The sequence below is a fragment of the Bos grunniens genome, chromosome 6 (genome assembly GCF_055505025.1).
Source record: "Bos grunniens cultivar Pamir isolate PY7600 chromosome 6, Bosgru_T2T1.0, whole genome shotgun sequence".
NCBI lineage: Eukaryota > Metazoa > Chordata > Mammalia > Artiodactyla > Bovidae > Bos > Bos grunniens.
In genome coordinates, this window is record NC_141170.1 from 85,012,694 (window position 1) to 85,038,783 (window position 26,090).

General features: G+C 35.3%; 1 protein-coding gene across 15 annotated transcripts in view; it reads left to right on the top strand.

Annotated features, from left to right (window-relative positions):
• Positions 1 to 26,090, top strand: part of CCSER1 (coiled-coil serine rich protein 1) — a 1,487,998-nt gene that overhangs the window by 1,051,236 nt on the left and 410,672 nt on the right. Inside the window, exon 11 of one of the 15 annotated variants that reach the window (XM_086406532.1) lies at positions 1 to 26,090. This exon is cut by the window's right edge and continues 75,476 nt beyond it. The exons of the other annotated variants lie outside the window; for them this stretch is intronic. Coding sequence (XP_086262658.1) covers positions 1 to 3 — 3 coding nt within the window. The 3' untranslated portion in view covers positions 4 to 26,090. 15 annotated transcript variants of the gene reach the window in all.

The window sequence follows — 26,090 nt, forward strand, 5'->3', positions numbered from 1 at the left end:
TAATGATAAACTGTAAAATCCACGCTGTTGAAAACATTACTACAGGCTTCCTTAGTGGTTCAGTTGGCAAAGAATCTACCTGTAGTGCAAGAGACCTGGGTTCGATCCCTGGATTGGGAAGATCCCCTGGTGGAGGGCATGGCAACCCACTCCAGTATTCTTGCCTGGAGAATCCTAAGGACAGAGGAGCCTGGCGGCCTGCGATCTATGGAGTCACAGAGAGTCAGACATGACTGAGCAACTAAGCACAAACAAATGGTGTGTTAAGTTAGTTTTTACCCACTAAGGTACAAGTATAAATGTCTGTAAAATATAAATTGTTTCATACATGAATGTAATTTTCTATTACGTGTTATTTACTGATATTCTGATTATCAGATTTAAATAAGTATAAAAATAAAATGTACAGTAGGAATTAAATAGGGTGCTTAAAGTTGATAACTAAAATATTTCATTCATTCATTTTAATTGATTTAAATATGGCAGTTGTTGTGTTTCATGTGTATTAGACACAGTGCAGTCTATAAGGTAAAGCTCAGTCTATGTAAATATCTAAAACGAATTGTTATTATATGTGCATTCTAAGGACAGTCTAATTGCATTTTTAACTATCCAGTTGTCCATTCAATGTTTATAAGTAGAAGGGTTGAACTGCTAGAACTAAGGAAACTGAGGATTAGGGTCTACATATGATTTGCCTAATTCACAATTTTATTAAGATCAATATGTTCAATTTAAAGATGTCATATCTCAGCCTGTCTTGCAAGTAGTATTGAGCATATCCCACTGTTATGATCGGTGTGGATTAAATACAAGTTGAACCTCTTTAAAAATTAGGCAGATTCAGTTGGCTTTTACCCTTTTTGACTTTGACACATCCATCTACTTTCTGTGTGAAATAGTTGAAGTTGCAGAACTCATCTTGAAACTTTGAAAAACTACAAGGATCTAAAAGACCTGTACCCTGAGACGTTAAGACATTGTATAAGACCTGAATGCCTACTTATTGACTTAAGGTTGCATTAGGGAAAACACCCTGATTATGTGAAATACTCTGTTATTTGGATATTTTGTTACATCAAGACAGACTCAGTCCTTAAATGTAGTGCATATTTACAGGTACATGGTAGATCCTGCATTGTATACAAATCCAATAAAAAGGAGGAAGAAAGTATATACTAAAAGATCAAGAAAGTACAGATAAAAGTACATACAACTGGAAACATACATCTGTGATACTTATTACTTAAATGAACAGAATGGTGGGTAACCCCCAAATAGAAAGGGGAGGATAACTCACATTTCATTTCATATTTTGGGTGTAGAATTTTTTGAGTGTGATAGCACCTGATTCAAGGCAGCTCTAAGTTTAAGCCATTTCAACAATTCATTTAAAATGATGATTTAGAGTTTATTATTCATATTTTATGCTTAAAAATAGAAACTCAAAACCTTTTTTCCTAAAGACTTTTTAGTAGATAACCCCTGTAAGAGTGTACACCCACTCTGTTTTCTATAATTGATCTTTGCTGGTGAGTGGGGGGAATTTATAGTATGTAAGTGTCCAATGCTTTTACAACACAAGCCTGGAACATACAACCTGCAGGCAATCTACCATGTTCTGGTCCAGGAAATGAATGACTATTTCCTAAGGCAGCTACCAGTGCTATCCAGTTCACCAGTCATGATAAAGTTATATGATCTCTAATCAGCTTCCCAAGCACAACCCAGCCTCAGCACACTGCCTGAGCAAGGAATGAGATAATGCTGAGCACGTGGTGCTCCTGATTCTTCACTGGTGATTTCTGAGTACTGCCTAACAAGCATGCACATGTTTGTAGTCTTGGCAACAAAGGTTCAAATCTATCTGAATCAAGGACATTTTTTTTTCCATAATAGACAGAATAGAAACATCTTTGCGAAGTAATCATTTCACTTCAGTCCAACTCTTTGTGACCCCATGAATTACAGCACGTCAGGCCTTCCTGTCCATCACCAACTCCCAGAGTTTACCTAAACTCCTGTCCATCGAGTCAGTGATGCCATCCGGCTATCTCATCCCCTGTCATCCCCTTCTCCTCCTTCCCCTAATCCCTCCCAGCATCAGGGTCTTTTCCAATAAGTCAGTTCTTCGCATCAGGTGGCCAATGTATTGGGGATTCAGCTTCAGCATCAGTCCTTCCAATGAATATTGAGGACTGATCTCCTTTAGGATGGACTGGTTAGATCTCCTTGCAGTCCAAGGGACTCTCAAGAGTCTTCTCCAACACCACAGTTCAAAAGCATCAGTTCTTTGGCACTCAGCTTTCTTCACAGTCCAACTCTCACATCCATGCATGACTACTGGAACAACCATAGCCTTGACTAGACGGACCTTTGTTGGCAAAGTAATGTCTCTGCTTTTGAATATGCTATCTAGGTTGGTCATAACTTTCCTTCCAAGGAGTAAGTGTCTTTTAATTTCATGGCTGCAGTCACCATCTGCAGTGATTCTGGAGCCACCCAAAATAAAGTCTGACACAGTATAATCGCTTATTATCACCTCCCTAACAGGACTCTGAAGATTATAACTAGGAAAAAACTCTGACAAGGGATATATATTGTAATAAGCACATTTCATCCCTAAATATTTGTCCTTTCACCCAAAAGGAAAATATAGCTGGAATTCTAAGCTACAAAATTATGCCTGGAGACCCAAAAGTCTAAGTTATTGTTTATACAAGTTCAACTAATTGTTTGATGTAAATAATTACTTAGCACATGATATCAGCAGACATCTGTTTGCTTAATTTTAGAGAGGTTTCTCCTGAGTAGTCTAGCTTCATAAATTAATGCTGAAACTTGGCTGAGTCACGAAATAAACAAAATAAACATTGATTATAGTCTGAAGCCACAGAAATATTAAAAGTCACAAAAATATTTCTTAAATGGACTTTTAACAAATTGTCAGCTTAACTTATGTTCTGCCTACTCAACTTACAAACATGCATAGTATCCTGGAATTTCCATTTTCAGAGTTTTGTCTAAACTATCATAGTTCCCCAGGCCTCAAATAATTTGATTTTACTGAGCTCAATTTTTCATTTCAAGGATTATGACACTTCTCTGTACTATTTTTTATGTAAATTATATATCTCATATGAAAGAGTAGAATATCTAGGCCAAATTTGAATGTGATATTCACCAGACAATTGAATGTATTAAAATAATCTAATATACATAATTATTTTGTTAACCTATGAATCATAAAACTGTCACCATGAAAAATAATAATTTTGGATAGGACAAGTTTAATACATTTTAATATTATTTTTCATTATTTCAATCCATTTAACTTTTTATGATGTTCTCCTTGAGAAATTCAGGGCTTACCTTTGCTACCTACTACATGGTTTTTTCCCCTAAAGATATTCATTCTTCTTTACATTCAATAAAATAACATTTTCTGGTTCTGATTATTATACAATTTATAAAAATTACATTTTTAACCTGTTTCATAATGTTCCAATGATATGAATTGATATTTTTTAAAGTATTATATGAAATACAGAATCAGTATAAAATAATCATGACCCTCACAATGTTGTATCATATTATTAATAGATTTCAGTTTAGAAATAAGAACTCTAAATTCTAAGACTTCACTGTTTTGTGACTTAAAAGTCGAAATAATTCAGAATATTAGAAATAAATATATATGGTTAAAAACAAATTTTGCCAATGTATGCAAATGGATGAAAACATATTAGAGGTATTGGTATTCACCATTAAAAAGAATACATTTGAATCAGTTCTAATGAGGTGGATGAAACTGGAGCCTATTATACAGAGTGAAGTAAGCCAGAAAGAAAAACACCAATACAGTATACTAACGCATATATATGGAATTTAGAAAGATGCTAACAATAACCCTGTATACGAGACAGCAAAAGAGACACTGATGTATAGAACAGTCTTTTGGACTCTGTGGGAGAGGGAGAGGGTGAGATGATTTGGGAGAATGGCATTGAAATATGTATAATATCATATATGAAATGAGTCGCCAGTCCAGGTTCGATGCACGATACTGGATGCTTGGGGCTGGTGCACTGGGATGACCCAGAGGGATGGTATGGGGAGGGAGGAGGGAGGAGGGTTCAGGATAGGGAACACATGTATGCCTGTGGCGGATTCATTTCGATATATGGCAGAACCAATACAATATTGTAAAGTTTAACAATAAAATAAAATTAAAATAAATAAAAAAATAGATATCAATACTACAAAAGTTCTTGAAAATAGATTTATTCAACTCTGGCCCCAGAATTCATTTTGCATATTTTAATAGCATATTTTACTCCATATTTTTCCCTTGCCTAGTAATAAATTTAGACTATTGAAAGAAACTAATTATTGAGTAAAAAAAAAATGTGACCTACATTTACCTTTTGGCCTTGATTATTTGCAAAATGAAATGCTCATGGAAACAACATACGTTTATTGTCTACTGACTATGTTTAAAGAGCTCCACTAAGTAATTAGACATGAGGTTAAAATGAAGATTTTGATACATTTATTCTTTGTAACTTTAAAGCAATTGAATGAATGTTCTCGGGTATCTCTCCAGTCTCCTAGGAAATACACATTAGACCGGGAAAATCTCATAAATAAATATATAAATGTGTTAATGGGCTTTCAGAGGCATTCAGAGTTCTTGCTAGGCTCCAGAAAAAGACCAGTGAGTGTGTCACTGCTCTCTCCAGGGAGCCTGGAATGTAGCTGCTTTATGTGTGTTCCTGAGTACAGGGCAGGTTATTTCTTCTACTTCAACTTCCTGCTTTGCTTTTTCACTCAAAAAGGGCAAAGAGAAAAAGGACAAGTGGGAGAAAATAATTTAATAGACAGCTAATCAATAAACTTATGTTGTATTGTCATTTTTTCAAAAAGCCTTTAATAAAATTAAAGTCAAGCTAAATGTATATTTGATTTTGTTAATTGTTCAATAGTCTTAACTTAAATTGCCTCCCCAGGTGGTTGATAAACTGACTCTCTGAAATAAGAGTAAATTATAAAATTGATATTAAAAATTTAGTGCTTACTATAAAATCAAACTAAAAATGCATTAGAGTAGGCAAGGGAAGGAAAATTTTACTTACAGAGAGAGTTTCTACTCAGAAGAATAGATTTTTCCCTTATTTAAGTTTTCCATAATGGTTGTGAGTGAAAGCCACCCAGTCATGTCCAGCTCTTTGGAACCCCATGGATTACAGCATGCCAGACTCTGTCCATGGAAATCTTTAGCAAGAATACTGGAGTGGATAGCCGTTCCCTTCTCCGGGGATCTTCCCAACCCAGGAATCGAACAGGGCTCTCCTGCATTGCAGGCAGATTCTTTACCAGCTGAGCTATGCTACCAGGGAAGCCATAATGGTTAGCATCATAATTTCCCAATAGAATTATCTTAATATAGTTACAATAGTTCCAAAGAGTAAAAGATTAAAATATTTTTTTTACCCAAGTTTAGGAGAGGAATGAATATAAATGATCCGTATAAAAATGCAAAATATAAAGAACATCCATCATAATTCCTCATCTGCAGCTACTGACTAGAGTTGGTTTTGCATAAACCTTATCACTTGGGTGATCTATTTGTTTTTGTGTAAATAAAGTGAATGAATTAAAAAATACATATGAAGCTGTACATAAAATCATGCACACAGATCTGGAAATAAAATTAGGATTATTTTAAATTTCAAATAATAGCAATTAATGATTAGGAACCAAGTTTTCAAATGTTTATTCCTTTAAATTTTGTTCTATTATTTTTAAATGTAACATTCTTTTATGACATCTTTTCAGTTGATTTTATAAAAGGTATATATAATTTGTATTATTGCTCATTTGTCTTTGTGTTAGAATGAATGTTTAATTCTTTTTTTTTTGTTTTGTTTAATTCTTTCTGAAGAGAATGTTGCCCTGCCAAATGGACTTTCAGTGGAATTAAGTGTGAAGCAAAGTTTTCAAGAAAGGAAATCCATCCCATTCTTACTCTGCAGGGAACTCGCTAAGAGGCTAGCAGAACCTCTTCCTCTCAGTAACCATAACCTTGAACTCACTGTTGCTCAAAGTCTTTTACAGAGCTTGCCTGAGGGAACGTGATCAGTTCTTCCATTTCTTCTCCCTGCATCCCCAAAAATCTGGTGAAGGCTGTTGATGCTACCTGGAAGCTGCCTAGCGAAACACACACTTACAGCCTACACCATGCCTCCCAACACACACACCAGTTGTCCAGAAGTTCAGAGGTTTCTCTGATGCCCCAACCCCTACCCTGTTGTTTTGAGATCCTCTTGGATTAAGGCAGACTACCATACAGCTTGCACTGGACTACATCTTACTAGTGCTCTGAGAAATCCCTTTTATCAAATTATGTTCTCATGAGAAGCTATCGACCTTTACTGAGGTGCATTTTAACAAACAGCGCCATAAAATCCATCACAGTGTTTACTGTCAGGATAGTTTGAGAGGGCTGTTTATTACATTAAACAGTAATTTTCTGTGAGGACTCACAGGAAAATCTTCTCCATGGTGTCAACATCAGGAGTAATTAGAATTAGGCAACTGGTTTGTTGCCTCATGAACACTGCAGTTGTTCCTTTTTCCCTTTTCTAGAAAGTTCTGTGGCCCTACTTTAAGCCAGTCATAGGAACTTTAGAGGGTGTGTATTGTTGATTGCTTTAATTGCTGGCCCTATCTCATTTTCCTATTAATATTTTCATGCTGCTTCACTTTTAGATTTTATTTCTACCATGCTATATTTTCACTCTGAAAGCTGCTTTAACTCTGTTTTAGACATGGAGGGTATGAATAAATAAAATATTCTGGGTTTACTTTTTGTTAATTGTTTTTCTTTTGGAAGGAGAGAAGGGAGTCTAGAGAATTTTTATGGTTCTAATATTTCTCCCCATAAAAATACTTAGAAGTGAAACGTAGAGGGTTAAGACAAATGCTTGCTCCTTGGAAGAAAAGCTTTGACAAACCTAGACAGCATATTAAAAAGCAGAGACATTTGCCAACAAAGTCCAATATAGTCAAAGCTGTGGTTTTTCTAGTAGTCATGTATGAAAGTGAGAGCTGGACCATAAAGAAGGCTGAGGGCTGAATAATTGATGCTTTCTAATTGTAGCACTGGAGAAGACTGGTGAGAGTCCCCTGGACAGCAAGGAGTTCAAACCAGTCAATCCTAAAGGAAATCAACCCTGAATATTCATTGGAAGGATTGATGCTGGAGCTTAAGCTCCAGTGTTTGGCCACCAGATGTGAAGAGCCGATTCATTGGAAAAGACCCTGATTTGGGGAAAGATTAAATGCAGGAGAAGAGGGCCACAAAGGATGAGTTGACTGGATGGCATAATTTATTCAGTGTACATGAGTTTGAGGAAACTCTGGGAGATTGTGAAGGACAAAGAAGGCTAACATGCTGCAGTCCATGGGGTCACAAAGAGCTGGACTCGACTTAGCGACTGAACAACAGGAACATATGCTTTGACCCTACATATAAAATCCTAGAAAAAGAACTGTTAAATAAACACATGCATACTTACTACACAAACCTCACACAGGATTAATATAAAGATGTTTATCAACCTAGTAATTTATCATATTTATATCAAAACCACAGGAAATAGGCTTTCACTGCAGAAAGAGGAGCATAAATGAGTCACGCACACGGGTTATTTACTTAACAAAAATATTGTGTGCCCCTGCAAAACAGACCGCTGGACTTCATGAGCACAGAGATGCGTAAGTCACCATCTTTATCCTCAGGAGACTTGTGTGACCAGGCAGTAATGAGCATGGTATGTATTGATATAAAAAGAACATAAACAACCTGTCTGGGTTTGAAGCCAGAGTCTGCAACATTTTAATTGTATGATCCCTCTAAGCTCCTTAGTTGTGAAGACAAATGACACATGTGATATGCTTAGAAGAGGAGGCAGTTGTTATTTATCAGATCTCAGACTATTGAAACTAAGAAGCCAGACACATCACTGGAAGCTGGAGGGAGGTGATCTTAAGACAAAACACACACACACACACACACACAAAAAAAACCTGAAGTACTACATATATCAGAGACCATGGAACCTGAGAACTAGGGCAAAGAACTAGATTGGCCAGTTTGGTATAGGGCTGAACAGTTTACAAAATTCTTACACATACAGACTGTTCTATTTGTTGCTTACACGTTCCTATTTTCAGGATGAAAAAACTGAGCTTCAGGGAATCTTAGTCCCTTTAGATTTCCTAGCTGGAAGTGCAGTGCTCTTTCTACCCCAGAAAATTAGATAACATTTAGCAAGGCCTTTCACTTTAAAATATTTTCTTATTATATGGGTCAGATAAACCGCAGATTGAAACACAGCCAGTAAAATATAATTCCATATCACAAAAGTCTGTTGAAATAGCCATTGTAGACAACAGATATTAGTATCCTCTCCCTTAATACCTGTAAGACTTCAAAAAAAGTAAAAGTAAAAAAACCAAACTCATTGTTTAGTTCCTATAGAAGTGCTTCATGAAGCTTGAGAAAGTTATTGTTTTAATAGTGTAATTATGGTACAGATGTTTATTTTTTCCTCAGTTTTTAGAAAAAAAATTGTCTATAACAATTCTATAACAGGTTTATTATCTGTGGTAATTTTTCAGTGTTGATGTAAATTTTTTTTTTATATTCTTGGACAATTGTATCCTAATTATATTCTAAACTAAGTTGCACAAAGCCTTGTACTACTTTTATTTTGCCAAATATTCTGAAAGCTTAAGGAAGATCTTATTAAGAGGTTATGAGGCAAATATGATAAGGCTGATATGTTACATATTCACAGTAATAGCTAATGCTTAGTAACTTGCCATTATGATGCTTTTTATAATTGCTGATAAATTATTTTAAAAGCCTTTTAGTGTACCTGGTACTTAAAGTGGCCTCAGGGACTGACTTAGTCTCATTTGAGTTGTATCCTAGAATGTCAATTCAGTTCAGTTCAGTCACTCAATTGTGTCCAGCTCTTTGTGATGCCATGAATCACAGCACGCCAGGCCTCCCTGTCCATCACCAACTCCCGGAGGTCACTGAGACTCACGTCCATCGAGTCAGTGATGCCATCCAGCCATCTCATCCTCTGTCGTCCCCTTCTCCTCCTGCCCCCAACCTTTCCCAGCATCAGAGTCTTTTCCAATGAGTCAACTCTTCGCATGAGGTGGCCAAAGTACTGGAGTTTCAGCTTCAGCATCATTCCCTCTAAAGAAATCCCAGGGCTGATTTCCTTCAGAATGGACTGGTTGGATCTCCTTGCAGTCCAAGGGACTCTCAAGAGTCTTCTCCAACACCACAGTTCAAAAGCATCAATTCTTCAGTGCTCAGCTTACTTCACAGTCCAACTCTCACATCCATACATGACTACTGGAAAAACCACAGCCTTGACTAGACAGACCTTTGTTGGCAAAGTACTGTCTCTGCTTTTGAATATGCTATCTAGGTTGGTCATAACTTTTCTTCCAAGGAGCAAGCGTCTTTTAATTTCATGGCTGCAGTCACCATCTGCTGTGATTTTGGAGCCCCCCAAAATAAAATCTGACACTGTTTCCACTGTTTTCCCACCTATTTCCCATGAAGTGATGGGACCAGATGCCATGATCTTCATTTCCTAGAATGTCACCTGGCATTAAGTAGATATTCTGTATTCAATCAATGTCACTGTGAATGAATGATCTAATATTTATTTGCCTAAAGTATTTGTAACTCAAGCATTATACTAAAACAATGTAGATGCAACAAAACATTCTCTGGGCTGTGTTATCAGAAGAGTCATAATATACCTACAGTTATTAACATTGTGTTGGTTAGATCTAGCATACCTACCTAAATGTGCTCCAAAAAGGGAGATCTGTCACTCTTACTTTGACAGGAAAAAGGAAAATGGAACTCTAGGAATTACCAGAGTAATAGAGTAAAGAAGTTATAGATAGAATGTCTAGGAATATAATCTGTAAGAATTTCACTTTTCTAAAAGTTATCTGAAAACCTCCCAAAATGTCTCCCTGATGATTTTATGTCTATGCATGGGGTCTGTAGTGTCACTTAGCTGACTAAATAAAAAAAAAAAAATAGACATTAAAAAAAATAGACATCTACTATGTGATACATAATAGATAAATGTAGCTCCTAAAACTTGTCATAGCCTTTCTTAAATAGGACATTACATTCTTGTCTTTATCAGCAAACATAATTTATAATTATAACTTTTCTATTCTTCATTTGATATAGGTTGAATCCAAGTTTTCCAAGAGGTTTTGTGTCCTGGATTTAAAATCAGGTTTAGAGCACACAGATGTACTTATTTTGATGCCACTGTATTCATTCTTAATTAGGACAGGAGATGCTGAACATTTATTTAGTGATAAAGTTAATACTTTTCTCCCTGTAGCATCTGGTCTCCAGTGGCCTGGAGTCATCGTCTAACCTGAATTTGAGAATAGTTGAGAAACGTTGTTTTATATGACCTCGTTTGAATTATTGTCATTGATAGAGCAAGTCTCTTTAAATTCATCTTGAAATTGCCTGAATATCTTGGTGTCCTTGGCCCAATATTTCTGTGAACCCAAGTGAAGTATCTGAGGAACAAGAAAAATTCAGTTTGGTTAGTGCTTTTTTTTTTTTTTTTTTTAAATTTCAACCTATATTTGTTCATTCCCAAAGGACTATATATCTATGTATTTATATATATGCATACATACACACAAACTTATAATTTACAGATATACGGATTTTTAAAAATGATGTAAAACATAAATTGTGTTTGTTACTTCAATTTAAAGTTTGGGGAGCACATGTATACCTGTGATGGATTCATTTTGATATTTGGCAAAACTAATACAATTATGTAAAGTTTAAAACAGTCTTATGGACTCTGTGGGAGAGGGTGGGAAGATTTGGGAGAATGTCATTGAAACATGTGAAATGTCATGTATGAAACGAGATGCCAGTCCAGGTTCAGTGCACGATGCTGGATGCTTGGGGCTGGTGCGCTGGGAAGGCCCAGGGGGATGGTATGGGGAGGTTGGGAGGGAGGAGGGTTCAGGATGGGGAGCATGTGATTTTTTTTTAAAAGTAATAAAGAGAATTAAAAAAAAAAAAAAAAAAATAAAATAAAATTAAAAAAAAGTTTGTTCAATAATTTATTAACTTTTGGATTTAAATGAATGGTTTTATTTATTTTTATTTTATTTTTAAATATATTTAAATTGTTAAAAGTTTTAAAAATATTTAGAAATATCAAGTCCAGGATAACTGAATAATATAACCTGAACATGCAGTTATATGCTAGATTCAAAATACCTGGAAATACAAACATTTTGGAGCAGGTATTGGCAACCCACTCCAGTATTCTTGTCTGGAGAATTTCATGGACAGAGGAATCTGGCAGGCTACAATCCATGGGGTCTCAAAGAGTTGGACACGACTGAGACATACACACTGAGACTAAGACACACACACACATTTAAAGTGTTATATGCAAAAATCTAATGTTCTAGATGGTTTGTTTTGTGAACAAGAAGATATTATTTAGAAAACTAACATCTGTTGTATGTTTAAATTGTCTACAAGGCTTGAATTCATTTAAAATTTAAGTGATGGACCTGTTTTTAGGCTTTAAGTGCCTCTTAGAAGCAGTTTCTTTTTTCCCCATTTAGGGTTAAAAAACCAACTATTTCACCTAGTAACTATTTTAAATCTCTGTTCTCCTTGGCCTCTCTTATCAATCACAGTTCTGTTCAATATCAACCATTGACTCTACCAACTGAAAACTAAGGGTATGCAATATAAATTGTCTTAATTTTTGCTCCTATCATCTCATTGTTTCATTAATATTACTCACTCATTGAATCTTTTTTCCTCTACTCCCCTTTCTTTATCCTAGAATATGATCTGGGAGTCCCCTCATAGCACAAAAGAGACTGGCTCAAGTATTCTCCTTGCCTGTCCTGTGGGCAGGTCACTGAGTAGCCCATACAGCTATCTGCTGGGCATTGCAGTGACTGTCTAGTCATTTGAACAGTTCCTTGGCACCCACTGTGGAAATCTGTGAACCTTGCCATAACTCTGCTTCTCTAAGGGTGCCTGCATCCTGTTATTTCTTTAACCTAAGCCTCATCTTCTTCAGGCCCATTGCTTCATAGAGGGCATCTTTTCTCCCTCAAAGATCTCTTAGGGTAAACAGGAGGCACAATCCGAGGGAAGCTTCTCTAGTCATATACAATACTCGATGCATGTTATCAGGTTTTATCTTGAATTATCAGGCTTCTATTGAGAGTTTTCATAACCTCGGGGACTCTAGCATCATCTGACCTCTTCCATATCTCTGAAAGCTTCTTCAAACATCAGTGTTTTTTCCTCTTCTCATATGTCAAGAACTTACCTTCCTGTATTTAATTTCCCCTATCCTCTATCCTCTATATTGTATCTTACAGCAAAACTGTTCTTGCAGACCTGGAAGCCTTGCCTTTGATATATAAAGGGAATCTCTTGAAGCCCTACTTTCAAGTCTATGTATCTAAAGATGTTAAAAAAAGATTCTAAATAGAACTCAGAGCTAAATAATGATCTCTCTGACTGTGTTCATATAGTCTCTCTATAGGAAAGAGTATCAAGGAGTTAGGGGATGGGAAGTGTTAAGTCAATATGATTTATAGGGAGTAAAAAAGTACATCTGTTTCATGATTTCAAAGTATTCTCTCAAAGTGCATTGCATATTATTTTATCCTTAAAGTCTTTGAATCAGATAAACTTAGTTTGAGTCCTAACTTCATTGGATACTTAAGTTTCCTCCTCTGTAAAATATGTAAAATATCAATAACAATGCTTATCTGGTTGTTAACAGAATTATATAAGTTAATTAGAATGATAACTAAAAATAATAAATGCTTTATAACCTGTTCTATTAACATTACTATCAGAATAGTTTTTAATAGGTAGTAATTAATTGTTTGATGATTCAAAAGTAAAAGTATAGGTAAATCGCTATCATCATATTTAGCTTTCAGAGTTACTTCTCAGAGTAACTCTAGAAGTTACTTCTCTTGAGCTTTCCTTTCTTATTCCAAAGCCAACTCCTTTATCTCTGCTCTGTGTAACATGATTTCCTGCTTCCTAAATAGGCCTGTTGCTATTAAATATTTACTTTTATAGTATATTCAGTTTCTCTGTTTCTTTTGACTCTTTCTTCTCATATTTAAATCTCCTCTGTTCCAAAAAAAAAAAAAAAAACTTGCTAAGTTCTGCTTCAGATTTTATTCTTTCTAACACCAAACTTCTTGATACATATTTTGTTGTTGTTCAGTCACTCAGGCATGTCCGACTCTTTGCCACCCCATTCACTGCAGCATACCAGGCTTTCCTGTATTTCACCATCTCCCAGACCTTGTTCAAACTCATGTCCATTGAGTCGGTGATGCCATCCAGCCGTCTCGTCCTCTGTCATCCTCCTGCCTTCAGTTTTTCACAACATCAGGGTCTTTTCCAATGAGTTGACTTTTTACATCAGGTGGCCAAAAGCATCATCAGTTCATCCAGTGAATATTCAGGATTTATTTCCTGTAGGATTGATTGGTTTGATCTCCTTGCAGTCCAAGTGACTCTCAAAAGTCTTCTCCAACACGACAGCTCAAAAGCATAAGTTCTTCGGCACTTTTCCTTCTTTATGGTCTAGTTCTCACCTATATACAGGACTACTGGAAAAACCATAGCTTTGATTTTACGGGCCTCTGTAGGCAAAGAAATGTCTCTGCTTTGTAATATGATGTCTAGGTTCATCATAGCTCTTCTTCCAAGAAGCAAGTGTCTTTTAATTTCATGGCTGCAGTCACATCTGCAGTGATTCTGGAGACCAAGAAAAGGAAGTCTGTCACTGGTTCTATTGTTTCCCCATCAATTTGACATGAAGTGATAGTCCCAGATGCCATGATCTTCATTTTTTGAATTTTGAGTTTTAAGCCAACTTTTTACTCTCCTCTTTCACCTTCACCAGGAGGCTCTTTAGTTCCTCTTTGCCTTCTGCCATAAGAGTGGTGTCATCTACATATCTGCGGTTATTGATATTTCTCTCTGCAATCTTGATTCCAGCTTATGCTTCATCCAGCCTCACATTTTGCATGATGTACTCTGCATAGAATTTAAATAAGCAGGGTGACAATATACAGCCTTGATGTATTCCTTTCTCAATTCTGAACCAGTACATTGTTCCATGTCCAGTTCTAACTGTTGCTTCTTAACCTGCATACAGGTTTCCCAGTAGGCAGGTAAGGTGTTCTGGTATTCCCATCTCTTGAAGGGTTTTCCACAGTTTGTTTTGATGCACAAAGTCAAAGGCTTTAGCATAGTCAATGAAGCAGAAGTAGATGCTTTTCTGGTATTCTCTTGCTTTTTTCCGTGATCCAATGAATGTTGGCAATTTGATCTCTGGTTCCTCTGCCTTTTCTAAAACCAGCTTGAATATCTGGAAGTTCGCAGTTCACATATTGCTGAAGCCTGGCTTGGAGAATTTTGAGCATTACTTTACTCAAAAGTAAGATGAGTGTGAGATGAGTGCAATTGTGTGGTAGTTTGAGCATTCTTTGGCATTACCTTTCTTTGGGATTGGAATGAAAACTGACCTTTTCCAGTCCTGTGGCTACTGCTGAGATTTTCAAATTTGCTGGCATATTGAGTTAGCTCTTTCACAGCATGATCTTTTAGGATTTGTAATAGCTCAGCTGGAATTCCATCACCTTCACTAGCTTTGTTTGTAGTGATGCTTCCTAAGGCCCACTTAACTTTGCACTCCAGAATGTCTGGCTCTAGGTGAGTGATCACACCTTTGTGTCATTAAGATCTTTTTGTATAGTTCTTCTGTGTATTCTTGCCACCTCTTCTTGATATCTTCTGCATCTGTTGAGTCCATACCAATTAATGTGGCCTTTTTTTGCATGATATGTTCTCTTGATATATCTAATTTTCTTGAAGAGATCTCTAGAGTTTCCCATTCTATTTTTATGTATAGATTGAACATAATATGTATTGGATACATATTAGATATGTGTATTCTTGTGATTGCCCAGCATCTGAACCTACTCACTAATATTGTATAACTCCTTTACTTTAGGAATCTTGGTAAGAGAAGGAGCATTTCTCACTAGAGAACCTGAACATGCCACTTACTTCTCTAGCTTCCTTTACTACCAGTGAGGGGACACATGACCCAGGCTCTGTTAACTTAGTGGTCATATGCCAAAGACACAGTCATAGCTAGTCACTTTTAAGGCAGTTTACACATTTTCCTGGAGTGGAAGGACCCAGAACAGTAGTGAAAGTGGTATTAATGGTACCATCCTTTGTCTGGAGCTGGCTGACTTGAAAGTGCGAACTTTATTAATAATCTGGAACTGACTTGTGATGGTCGTGTGCTTTTTTTGAATCCTGACTGTGGTGTGCATGGCCCTGAGCTTGGTTACTGAGCCTTTCTTTCAGTTCTGCTAACACTCAATATTCTTTTAATAAAAACCTTTTCTGTCTCACTCAGCCAGAGTTGGTTTCTGTTTCTTGCTACCAAGAACCCTGACTGAAATCAAAGAGTAACCTACTATCACTACTTCATCCCCTTTCCCTCTGTTCTGCTTTTGACTCACTGCCAACCAGATTTCATCTGCACTGAAGCTGGTCTTTTCTAGGGAAAAGTGACCTGACTATTGCCAAATAAAAAAAGCTTCATTCCTTATCCTGCAGAGACTTACCATTCCACAGCATTGATCTCCCTTTTCTGTGAAGCATTATCTTCCCCTCCCGATTCTTTTCCTATTCTTGAAGGCTGCCTTTCAGTATTATACTTTGTCTTCTTTCCATGGACTTGGCTGTGTTCCCTGATTTGCTTATTTTGTCATATTCCTATAATTTTCCCTAGAATAATTTTTCCACCTCTGCAACTTCAGTTTCTCGTTGAGATTTCCACCTCAAACTTGATATGTCCCAAATTTAACTTTCCCACCAAACCTGCTCCAAGTAGGAAATTCTGTTTTAGTTAATGGCATGTTCTCAGTTACTGAGAGTTGGAAAATATTACTTTTTCATTTCCTTTTTGTCCTTACTTCTCATTAGCAACAAAACTTGTTGCTATCTCTGGAATCTCTTATACCACTTTTTTTTTGGTACATCCCCTTGGCAGAACCTTGGTTTCGCTCTCATTATATTTTAATTGCCTTCTACTGTTTTTGAATCTGTCTTCTTTGAATCTACTTCACATTTTTGGCAGCATTATTGTCCTAAAGTATAGCTGTATGATTTTTCTTTGCTAGTCAGAAAAAAGTGTAGTTTTTACAAAACATTGTCTAAATTATTTATTATTAAATTTCTAATAATTGTTCTGTTAATGCCTACTGAGGACAATGTCCAAAGTATATTGATACCATTTATACTCATAAAAATGGACTTTCTGGCCCACATTTTAAAAACTAAGTTGTAGTTAACATTCATTATTGTATTAGTTTCAGGTGTATAATGTACTGATCCAAAATTTTTATACTTTAAGAAATGATCACTGCAAGACCAGTTGCCATTCATCACCATAGAAAATTGCTACATTATTGACTATATTGCTCTGACTTATTTATTTTATAGCTGAAAATTTGTATCTCTTAATCTCCTTCACCTACTTTGTCCATCCTTCCTAGCTCCATCAACCACCCTCAATCCCATCCACAGCCACCTGTTTGCTTTCCGTATCTATATGTCTATATGTGCTTGTTTTTTTAGATTCCATATATAAATGAAATCATGCAGTATTTTTTCTCAGATTTATTTCACTTAACATATTAACCTTGAGACACATCCATGTTGCCATAAATGATGAGTTCATATTTTTATGGCTAATATTCCATTATATGTATATGCTACATTTTTGTTTATCCATTTAACTATAGACAGGAACTTTTCCATATCTTGGCTGTTTTAGATAGTGCTATAATGAACATACATCTTTTTGAAATAGTGTTTTTGTTTTCTTGGATGAATACCTACAAGCAGAATTGCTAGAGCATATGGTAGTTCTCTCTCTCTCTCTCTTTTTTCCTTTTGAGGAACCTCCGTACTGTTTACCAATATACACCCCACCAACCATGAACAAAGGTTCCCTTTTCTCTGTATCCCTGCTAACGCTTGTCTTTGCCTTTTTTGTAATAGCCATAATGATGTGTTAGGTGGTATCTCATTGTGGTTTCAATTTTCATTTCCCTTACTATTAGTGATGTTGAATACCATTTCATTTGCCTGCTAGTCATCTTTGGAAAAATGTCTACTTAGGTCAACTTCCCACTTTTTAATTAGGTTGTTTGATTTTTGATATTGAGTTCCATGAGATTTTTATATGTTTTGGATACTAGCCTTCATTGGATACATTGTTTGCAAGGATCTTCTCCCATCCAGTGTGTTGCCTTTTCATTTTATTGGTGGTTTCCTTCACTGTAAAAAAGCTTTTTAGGTTTATGTAGTCCCATTTATTTATTTTGGCTTTTGTTGCCCTTGCCTGAGGACGCACATCTGAAAAAATATAGCTAATACTAATGTCGAAGAGGTTACTGCGTGCGTTTGCTTCTAGGAGTTTTATGATTTAAGATCTTTCATTGAAACTTGTAATCCATTTAGAATTAATTGCTTTATATGGTATAAAAAAAGTGGTTCAATTTTATTTTACATGTAGCTTCCAGTTTTCCCAACCACACCATTTATTGAAGGGGCTGTCTTTTCCCCATTGTACATTCTTGTCTCCTTTTCCTAGATTAACTGATCAAATGAGCATGGATTTATTTCTGATTCTCTAATCTATTACATAGATCTATGTATCTGTTTTTATGCTAGCACCATAATGTTTTGATAACTGTAGCTTTATTTGTGATTTGAAATCAGTGGACTAGAATATCTCTGGTTTTATTTTTCTTTACCAAGATTATTTTGGATAGTCAGGGTTTTTTGTGGTTCCATACAAATTTGAGGATTATTTGTTCTACTTCTATGAAAAATGCCGTTGGTATTTGACCAGGATTACATTGAATCAGTTGCTTGTTTGGGGTAATATGAACACATTATTGATTCTTCTAGTTCATGAGTATGGTGTATCATTCCAATTACTTGTGGCATCTTTAATTTCTTTCACCAGTGTCTTACAATTTTTAGAGTACAGGTCTTTCACCTCCTTGGTTAAATTATTAGGTGTTTTATTTTTAATGTAGGTGTTTTACTAGGTGCTTTAGTTTACCAGGTGTTTTACTCTTTTTAATGTAATTGGATACAGGATTGTTTATTTCATGTCTCTTTCTGAGAGTTTATTATTTTTTTATAAAAATGCAAAGGATTTTGTATATTAGTTTTGCATCCTGCAACTTCACTGAATTTATAGTTCTAATAGTTTTTGGTGGAGTTTTGTGGCCTTCCAATATGTAGTAGCATGTCTTCTATAAATAGTGACACTTCTACTTCTTTTTTTCCAACTTGGCTGCATTTTATTTCTTTTTCTTGCCTAATTACTGTGGCTAGAACTTCAACTTTCATGTTGAATGAAAGTGGAGAAACTGGGCATCCTTGTCATGTTCCTGACCTTAGAGGATAAGTTTTGAGCTTGTCACCATTGAACATGATGTTAGGTGTGGGTTTGTTATATATGAGCTTCATTATATTGAGGTATATTCTCTCTGTATCCACTTTACTGAAAGCATTTTTGTTGTTATTGTTGTTGAATTCAGTGTGCTAATATTGTATTACAGATTTCTGTATCCATTTTCATCAGGGATATTGGTCTATAAATTCATTTTTGTGTGGCATCTTTGTCTGGTTTGGTATCAGAGTAACGCTCACCTCATAAAATGAGTTTGGAAATGTTTCTTTCTCTTCACTTTTTTTCAATAATTTGAGAAAGATAGGTTTTAACTCTTCTATAAAAGTTTAGCAGAATTCACCATTTGATGAATGCAAAGCCATTTGGACCCTGACTTTTTTTGGAGGGGAGGGGGGTTTGATTACTGATTCAGTTTCATTACTAGTATTCAATACGTAATTTTTTTTTATTTATTCCTGATCCAGTCTTGAAACATTGCATATTTCTGGGAATTTATCCATTTCTTTAAGGTTGTCCAATTTATTGATGTATAATTGCTCACAGTAGTCTTTTATGATTCTTTGTATTCCTGTGGTATCAGTTATAACATCTTTTATTTTTGATTTTATTCATTTGGGCTCTTTCTTTCTGTATTAATGTCTCTGGCTAAAGGCTTATCAATTTTGTTTACCTAAAAAAAAAAACTAGTTCATTGTTTCATTGATCTTTTCTATTGATCTTTTTATCTCTATTTTATTTATTTCCACTCCCATCTTTATTCTTCTCTTTCTTCTACTAAATTAGCTTTTGCTTTAAAATTAGTGAAAGAGACACAGATATAAAGAACAGACTTTTGGACTCTGTGGGAGAAGGCGAGGGTGGGATGATTTGAGAGAATAGCATTGAAAATATGTAATTTAAAATATACATGTAAAACAGCGTTTACCATATGTAAAACAGATGACCAGTCCATGTTCAATTCATGACACAGGGCACTCAAAGCCAGTGCACTAGGACAACCCAGAGGGATGGGATAAGGAGGGAGGTGGGAGGGGGGTTCAGGATGGGGGACCCATGTACACCCGTGGTTGATTCATGTCAGTGTATGGCCAAAACCACCACAATATTGTAAAGTAATTAGCTTCCAATTAATTTAATTTTAAAAAATTGGCTGATTTTCTAGTTCCTTTAAAGGTACATTTAGATTGTTTATTTAGGATTTTTTGTTTGCTTCCTGAGATAGCACTGTATCACTGTGAACATCCCTCTTAAAACTGCTTTTACTGCATTCAATAGATTTTGGACATTTTTGTTTTGATTTTCATTTGTATCCTGGTATTTTTAAAATTTCCTCTTTGATTTTTTTTTCTTCATCCATTGATTGCTTAATGAAGTGAAAGTTACTCAGTTGTGTCCAACTCTTTGCAACCCCATGGACTATACAGTCCACGGAATTCTCTAGGCCAAAATACTGGAGTGGGTAGCCTTTCCCTTCTCTGGGGATATTCCCAACCCAGGGATTGAACCCAGGTCTCCCACATTGTGGGTGGATTCTTTACCAGCTGAGCCACAAGGGAAACCCAAGAATACTGGAGTGGGTACCCTATCCCTTCTCCAGTGGATCTTCCTGACCCAGGAATTGAACTGGGGTCTTCTGCATTGCAGGCAGATTCTTTACCAGCTGAGCTATCAGGCAAGCCCAGTAAGCTTAGTAGCATGTTGTTTAGTCTCCACATTTTCTTTTTTTCCAGGTATTGTAGTTGATTTCCAGTTGTATAACATTGCTGGGAAAATGCTTGATAAGCAGTTATATATTTATCTCTTCAGGTTCTTAATTATAAAATGAAATATTTTAAAATAAATTATCAAGTGTTGAAGTCAGAAGTGTTTTTGAGACTCAGTAGTCACTGATTACAATGATTTTCACTAGTATGTATAGGTTAACTATGCTAAGGAAGCTATTAGCACTCAACCCTGTTACACGTTTCAGCAGTTCAAAACCCTGCAATGAGTAGCTCAGTTGGTAAAGAATCCACCTGCAGTGCAGGAGACCCAGGTTTGACCCCTGGGTCGGAAAGGTGCTCTGGAGAAGGAAATGGCAACCCACTCCAGTACTCTTGCCTGAAGAATTCCATGGATGGAGGAGCCTGGTAGGCTACAGTCCATGGGATCGCAAAGAGTCGGACATGACTGTGTGACTAACTTTTTACTAATGAAATTAGTAGAAATGAGATCCAAAAACATCAGTTTAAATGGGTGTGGGCAGGTGATTATTTTTGGATGTGCTCTGTCATAGCCAGTGTGGCCAATATTAAAATGTCTCTTACATGTTTAAGATCTCCTCATGGACTTCCCCAAGTATTGGTATTTCTACTCGTATAGAATTCAAATACATAAAGATTTGGTATTTCAGCAGGCACACTGCTGATTTAGAAAACTGCTGAGAGTTTACCCGAGCTCCCCAGCTGGCTCAGTGGTAAAGAATCCACCTGCCAATACAGGTGACACAGAATCCTGGGTCTAGAAGATCCCCGAGAGAAGGAAATGGCAACTCATTCCAATATTCTTGCCTGGGGAATTTCATGGACACAGGAGCCTGGCAGGATTCAGTTCACGGAGTCATAAAGAGTCAGATATGACTGAGCGTGCACATATGTAACAATTTACTGTTTTTGTAGGAGTTTTTTGGTCACAGTGTTACATGTAACACTACAGAGCTTTTTCATGGTCTACTCAAGAATATTAATATAATCCATGAGTGATAGAAGGAAGAAATTGATTTCATGAGGAGATAGATTCTAAAATCGAATGTCATAGATTTTTAAACCTATTGTTACCATGTGCTCTGCTGCTCAAGATTTTGTAATGTATCCTTTTTAGTTATTTTCATTATTGCTCACTAGTATGCAAACAGTACCTTTAGTGTAATATTTGATATAAGAGTATTCAAAGATATACCTTCTGTCTCTATCTATGTGGATTATGGGAGCCATGGTCACCCACAGTATTTAGACTCTGTTGCTTTCTCACAATACTTGTTTCCCACTCTGCAGTTATTCACAACATTTCACTTACAATTCTGTAATCACTTCTCCCTGTTCTTGAGACAGAGCCCCTATTCGTTAAAGGACCACCAAAAACCCCAGCATTTCTCTTCTCCCTTGTTCTAGCCAAAGGCGCATGCCGCTTCAGGATGAGTCTATTTTCTAAATTCCCCAAATTTGTTAATTTACTCAAAACAGAAGCATTCATCTTAAAGTTAGCTATGTATTCAACATGAAAAAATGAAAAAAAAAAACCACACAAAACTTCAACTGCAAAACCTAAGTGTCAAAGATTAGATTTGTCTCTTAAAAACATATATTAATGTGTTATTTGTCATAAAAGTCTTCTTGAATATAATTATAAGTATATTTTACTTGTGACTAGATCTCAAGTCTTAGCACTGAAAAGAATCACTTGGGTTGACCTCAGAGCCCTGCAGTTTTCATTAGAGGAAATGAGAGAAGAGAGAGGCACATGCTACACCACAGGCATGGTGGCTGATGCCAGAAGAAGGAAGGTCTGAATGACTCAGAGTGAGAGATTGTGGGATACAGAGGGGATGACAGAGGCAGTTTGGAAGGTCATGACAACCCACCTGACTACACTCTACTAATCCATCTAGGCATTACTGTATTTTTTATTAATAACTATAAGAAACAAGATATTGGTAAACAGATAAACTTGATGAATTGATCATTTGGTAAATTGTTGCTTTCAGTGAATTTCCCATTTTGTGAAGTGGCTTTCAGTGCACTGAGCCGTCTATTTTAAGGCAACTTTCCCCTTCCCCTTATTGTTCTAATCGTGCTTTCTATGGGCTCCTCTAGTTGCATTTTCTCTTACTTAGCAGCATTTCTAAACGTTTCCTGTTGTCCACAGCCCACTCATTACTACTCTTCAGAATAAACTCTGTTACTCTTCTGTTCTCTGGAGAGTCTTCATTAGTTCCTATATTGATCACAGATCCTAGTTCATACAAGAAATACACTACAGTTTCCCACACAAATGGATCTATTAGTGTAGTGCTAACCCTTGAAAATGAAGAATTGGCTTAGAAGTGACTTAGCAGCAGCAGCAGCAGACTGTAGGCTGATCCTTAAGAATAACACCTGAAACCACACCAAAGAACTGCACTGCCAAAGGATCTATCTTCTGTCAAGAACAAGCAGCTTTATTATCAGAAAGTTGCCACCAAACCTCCCAGAACCACACAACCTCTATCATGATTCATGTCAGCAAAGCATCTGCAGCTGCCCTTGCTATCTCCAAATGTAAATATGTTTTGATTGGCAGGACAGGAGTCATCCTAGCTTCTGGGGAGAATTGAAAATGGAATTTGAAGCTTTCCATTCACTTCTTGATAAGAAGGCATTCTGAAAGGGCATTGAGAGAGTCAGTTCAGTGAATTCCTTAAATTTGCCCTCTAGCAACATGTGCTCTTGAGCCCTTGAAATGTGAGTGATGTACCCGAGGAACCAAATTCCTTACTTTATTTAATTTTAATTTATTTAAATTTAAATATAAAAATTGAAGTAATGCAGTATATTTTTCTGTTAAACATAACTTTATTATAGTTTGGGGAAGATCATTTCACTTTAACTGTTGAACGGAACAAGATATCAATGGTTAATCCTAGTGTGCATTCTTTTTTTATTTTTTTTAATTGTGGTTACCAGAAAATTTAAAATTATCTGTGTGCTTTACATTATGCTTCCATTGGACGTTGCTACTCTAACCTCCTACATAGGGCTTGGTCCCACAATTTTTCCACAGAGTACCCCATATTTCCTTAATTTTGACATTCACATTTTTAAAAATAATAATTGCTTCTCTATGTGTCTTATCCCTTGGCTTGTAAAATTAGTGAGAGGAAATACTGTATCTTCTTGTCACCATTATTTTCCCCAGCACAGTACCCATAAAAAGTGGACAATAAAGTTATACCAAATGAATTATATTGAATGAAATAGATGTTAAGAAAAAGAGCTAGGAATCCATGAAGCTTAAGGTAAACCTTATGTTAAAATACCTGTGGCGGATTCATTTTGATATTTGGCAAAACTAATACAATTATGTAAAGTTTAAAAATAAAATAAAATTTTTAAAAAAAGTCAAAAAAATTTTTCATTTTTTTTAAATCTCTGAAAGCTATTACTTTAAAATAAGCTGTTGAGATTAACCATTGATTTTGATAGTTGAAAATTAACTTATAAAGTATTAGCTCATAAATTCCAAATGACTAATAATTGAACATATCTTTTCTTTATACTTTATAGTGTTTTTTTTATTAGTTTTCTTTTTTAAAGGATAGATAGAGGAAAGAAAAAGAGCTTTCCAGAATTTTTCATTAGAGATGCCACACCAGGACTATAATTTTAAAAATAGATTTTCATATAGATGCAACAATATGGCATAACCCAATGCCACCTATAGAGTGTCTCAGGGAATATAAAATCATATTTTGCTGTTTCAGTATGAGAGGAAATTTATAGTGTTAATTTTAGTACAAATGAGAGATTAAACAGTTATTTCAACATTGTTACAAAACATAGAGAATAACATTATTGACTCTAATAAGAAGGCTTTTTTGTTTTTAATGAGGAAGGCCTTTGGAAAATAATATTTCAAAATTCTCATGATTTAATGAAAACAAGGGAGGAAACTATTTTTTAGAACCTTAGAAGAGTAGTAGTAGAGAAAGTGGAATCTATACACTCTTGTATATTATATAAATAAAAAGTGCATGAGCCACAGGGGATGAAACATGAAGGTGGGAGTGTCAGATGACACAGGATAAATATGGTACTAATAGGAATATCAATATTTTTCAAAATAAATTTTGAAGAAATTGGGGCACAAAAAATTTTTGAAGAAAAGTCAGATCTGACAATAATGAGCAAATTTAAATGAATCTACTTTAAAAGATGTGTCAGTTCAGAGGAAGTTTTAGTCTAAAGGAACTTTGGGAATTTAAGCAAAAGGGTCTTTATTAGCTGATGTAGCAAAGTAACGTTTCTGAATCATTGCATTGTTTTCCACATTTTAAAATTAATTGAAGAAATATTTTAAAATCTCTGTTGTTATTCTTAATTGATTCAATAGTAGTAAACAAAGATTTTATATTCCAGCAAAAAGCACATCAGTGCTCCTAATGGCAGAGTTCATTAAATAATTGGGTCTATACATATCTTTTCCTCCTCAAGTATATGTTTTTGAAATGTTTACAATAGGTATGGTTAATCTCTTTGTTGTTTTATTTAATTTCTACTGTCATTCTTTATGTTTTGTGTCTTTTCTTTGCAATCTTACATTTGCAAAAGAAACTATATTTTAAATTTTTTTGTATTTAACTAAGGAAGTTCCATATCACTGAACATTTAAATTGTCTATTTCTGCAAGTTTTTTTGAAAGATCATTTGGGTGATGTATTTTTAATGAAGCTAATAAAACACATGGAAAATGTCCATAGAGAGTAAAAGTGCATCAGTTAAACAGCAAAAACATTGCATTTAGTGTGAGTCACTTATAAATGATAAATAAATTAGTCAAATAGTACCATGCTTTTTAGTAAGTGCACAATACTGTGACAAACATGGGACAATAAAAAAATAATGTGTGATTTGTGTACGTCTTCAAGGAGAATACAGTCCAGAAGCATCTCCCTTTCCATCCAAAGCCATGTCCATCTGTAAATGTTCCCCAAATCTAGGTGGCAAGAATCTGTGAAAGCAGACTTGGAGGCAGCCCGTACCTTTGGACATTTTAGGGTTCTCTTGAACTTGTAATTCAATAAACAGAAGCATTAAAAGCTAGAGTTACATCTTACACATCTTGCTGAAACTATATTTTAATGCTTAAAATTAAATTGATCAATTATTTGAAAGTTAAGATTTTTATTTTTCAATCAGCATATAATCTTTCATAAACATTTTTATTAGACTGCCATGAAACAAGTAAAGTGAATAATTTGTATCAATTTGTAATACAGGCAAGGAATGAACATTTCACAAAATCAAATGGCAATGAAAAAGTAGTATATGTATCAAATATTAAATTCTATTTAATGATAGATTTATATTATAGTTACATAGTTTTACTCATACAGATATGTTTGATTATATCTAATTGTTAATAAATTATTAATAAATGAGTAAGTTAAAGTATAGTCAATATGAGTGTATTAGTTATCAACCAACTACTATTGTGATAATTGTAAGATCTAGTTTTTAATTTTTTTTATTTTTTTAATTAATTTTTTTTTTTAGTTTTAATTTTATTTTATTTTTAAACTTTACAAAATTGTATTAGTTTTGCCAAATATCGAAATGAATCCGCCACAGACATACATATGTTCCTCATCCTGAACCCTCCTCCCTCCTCCCTCCCCATACC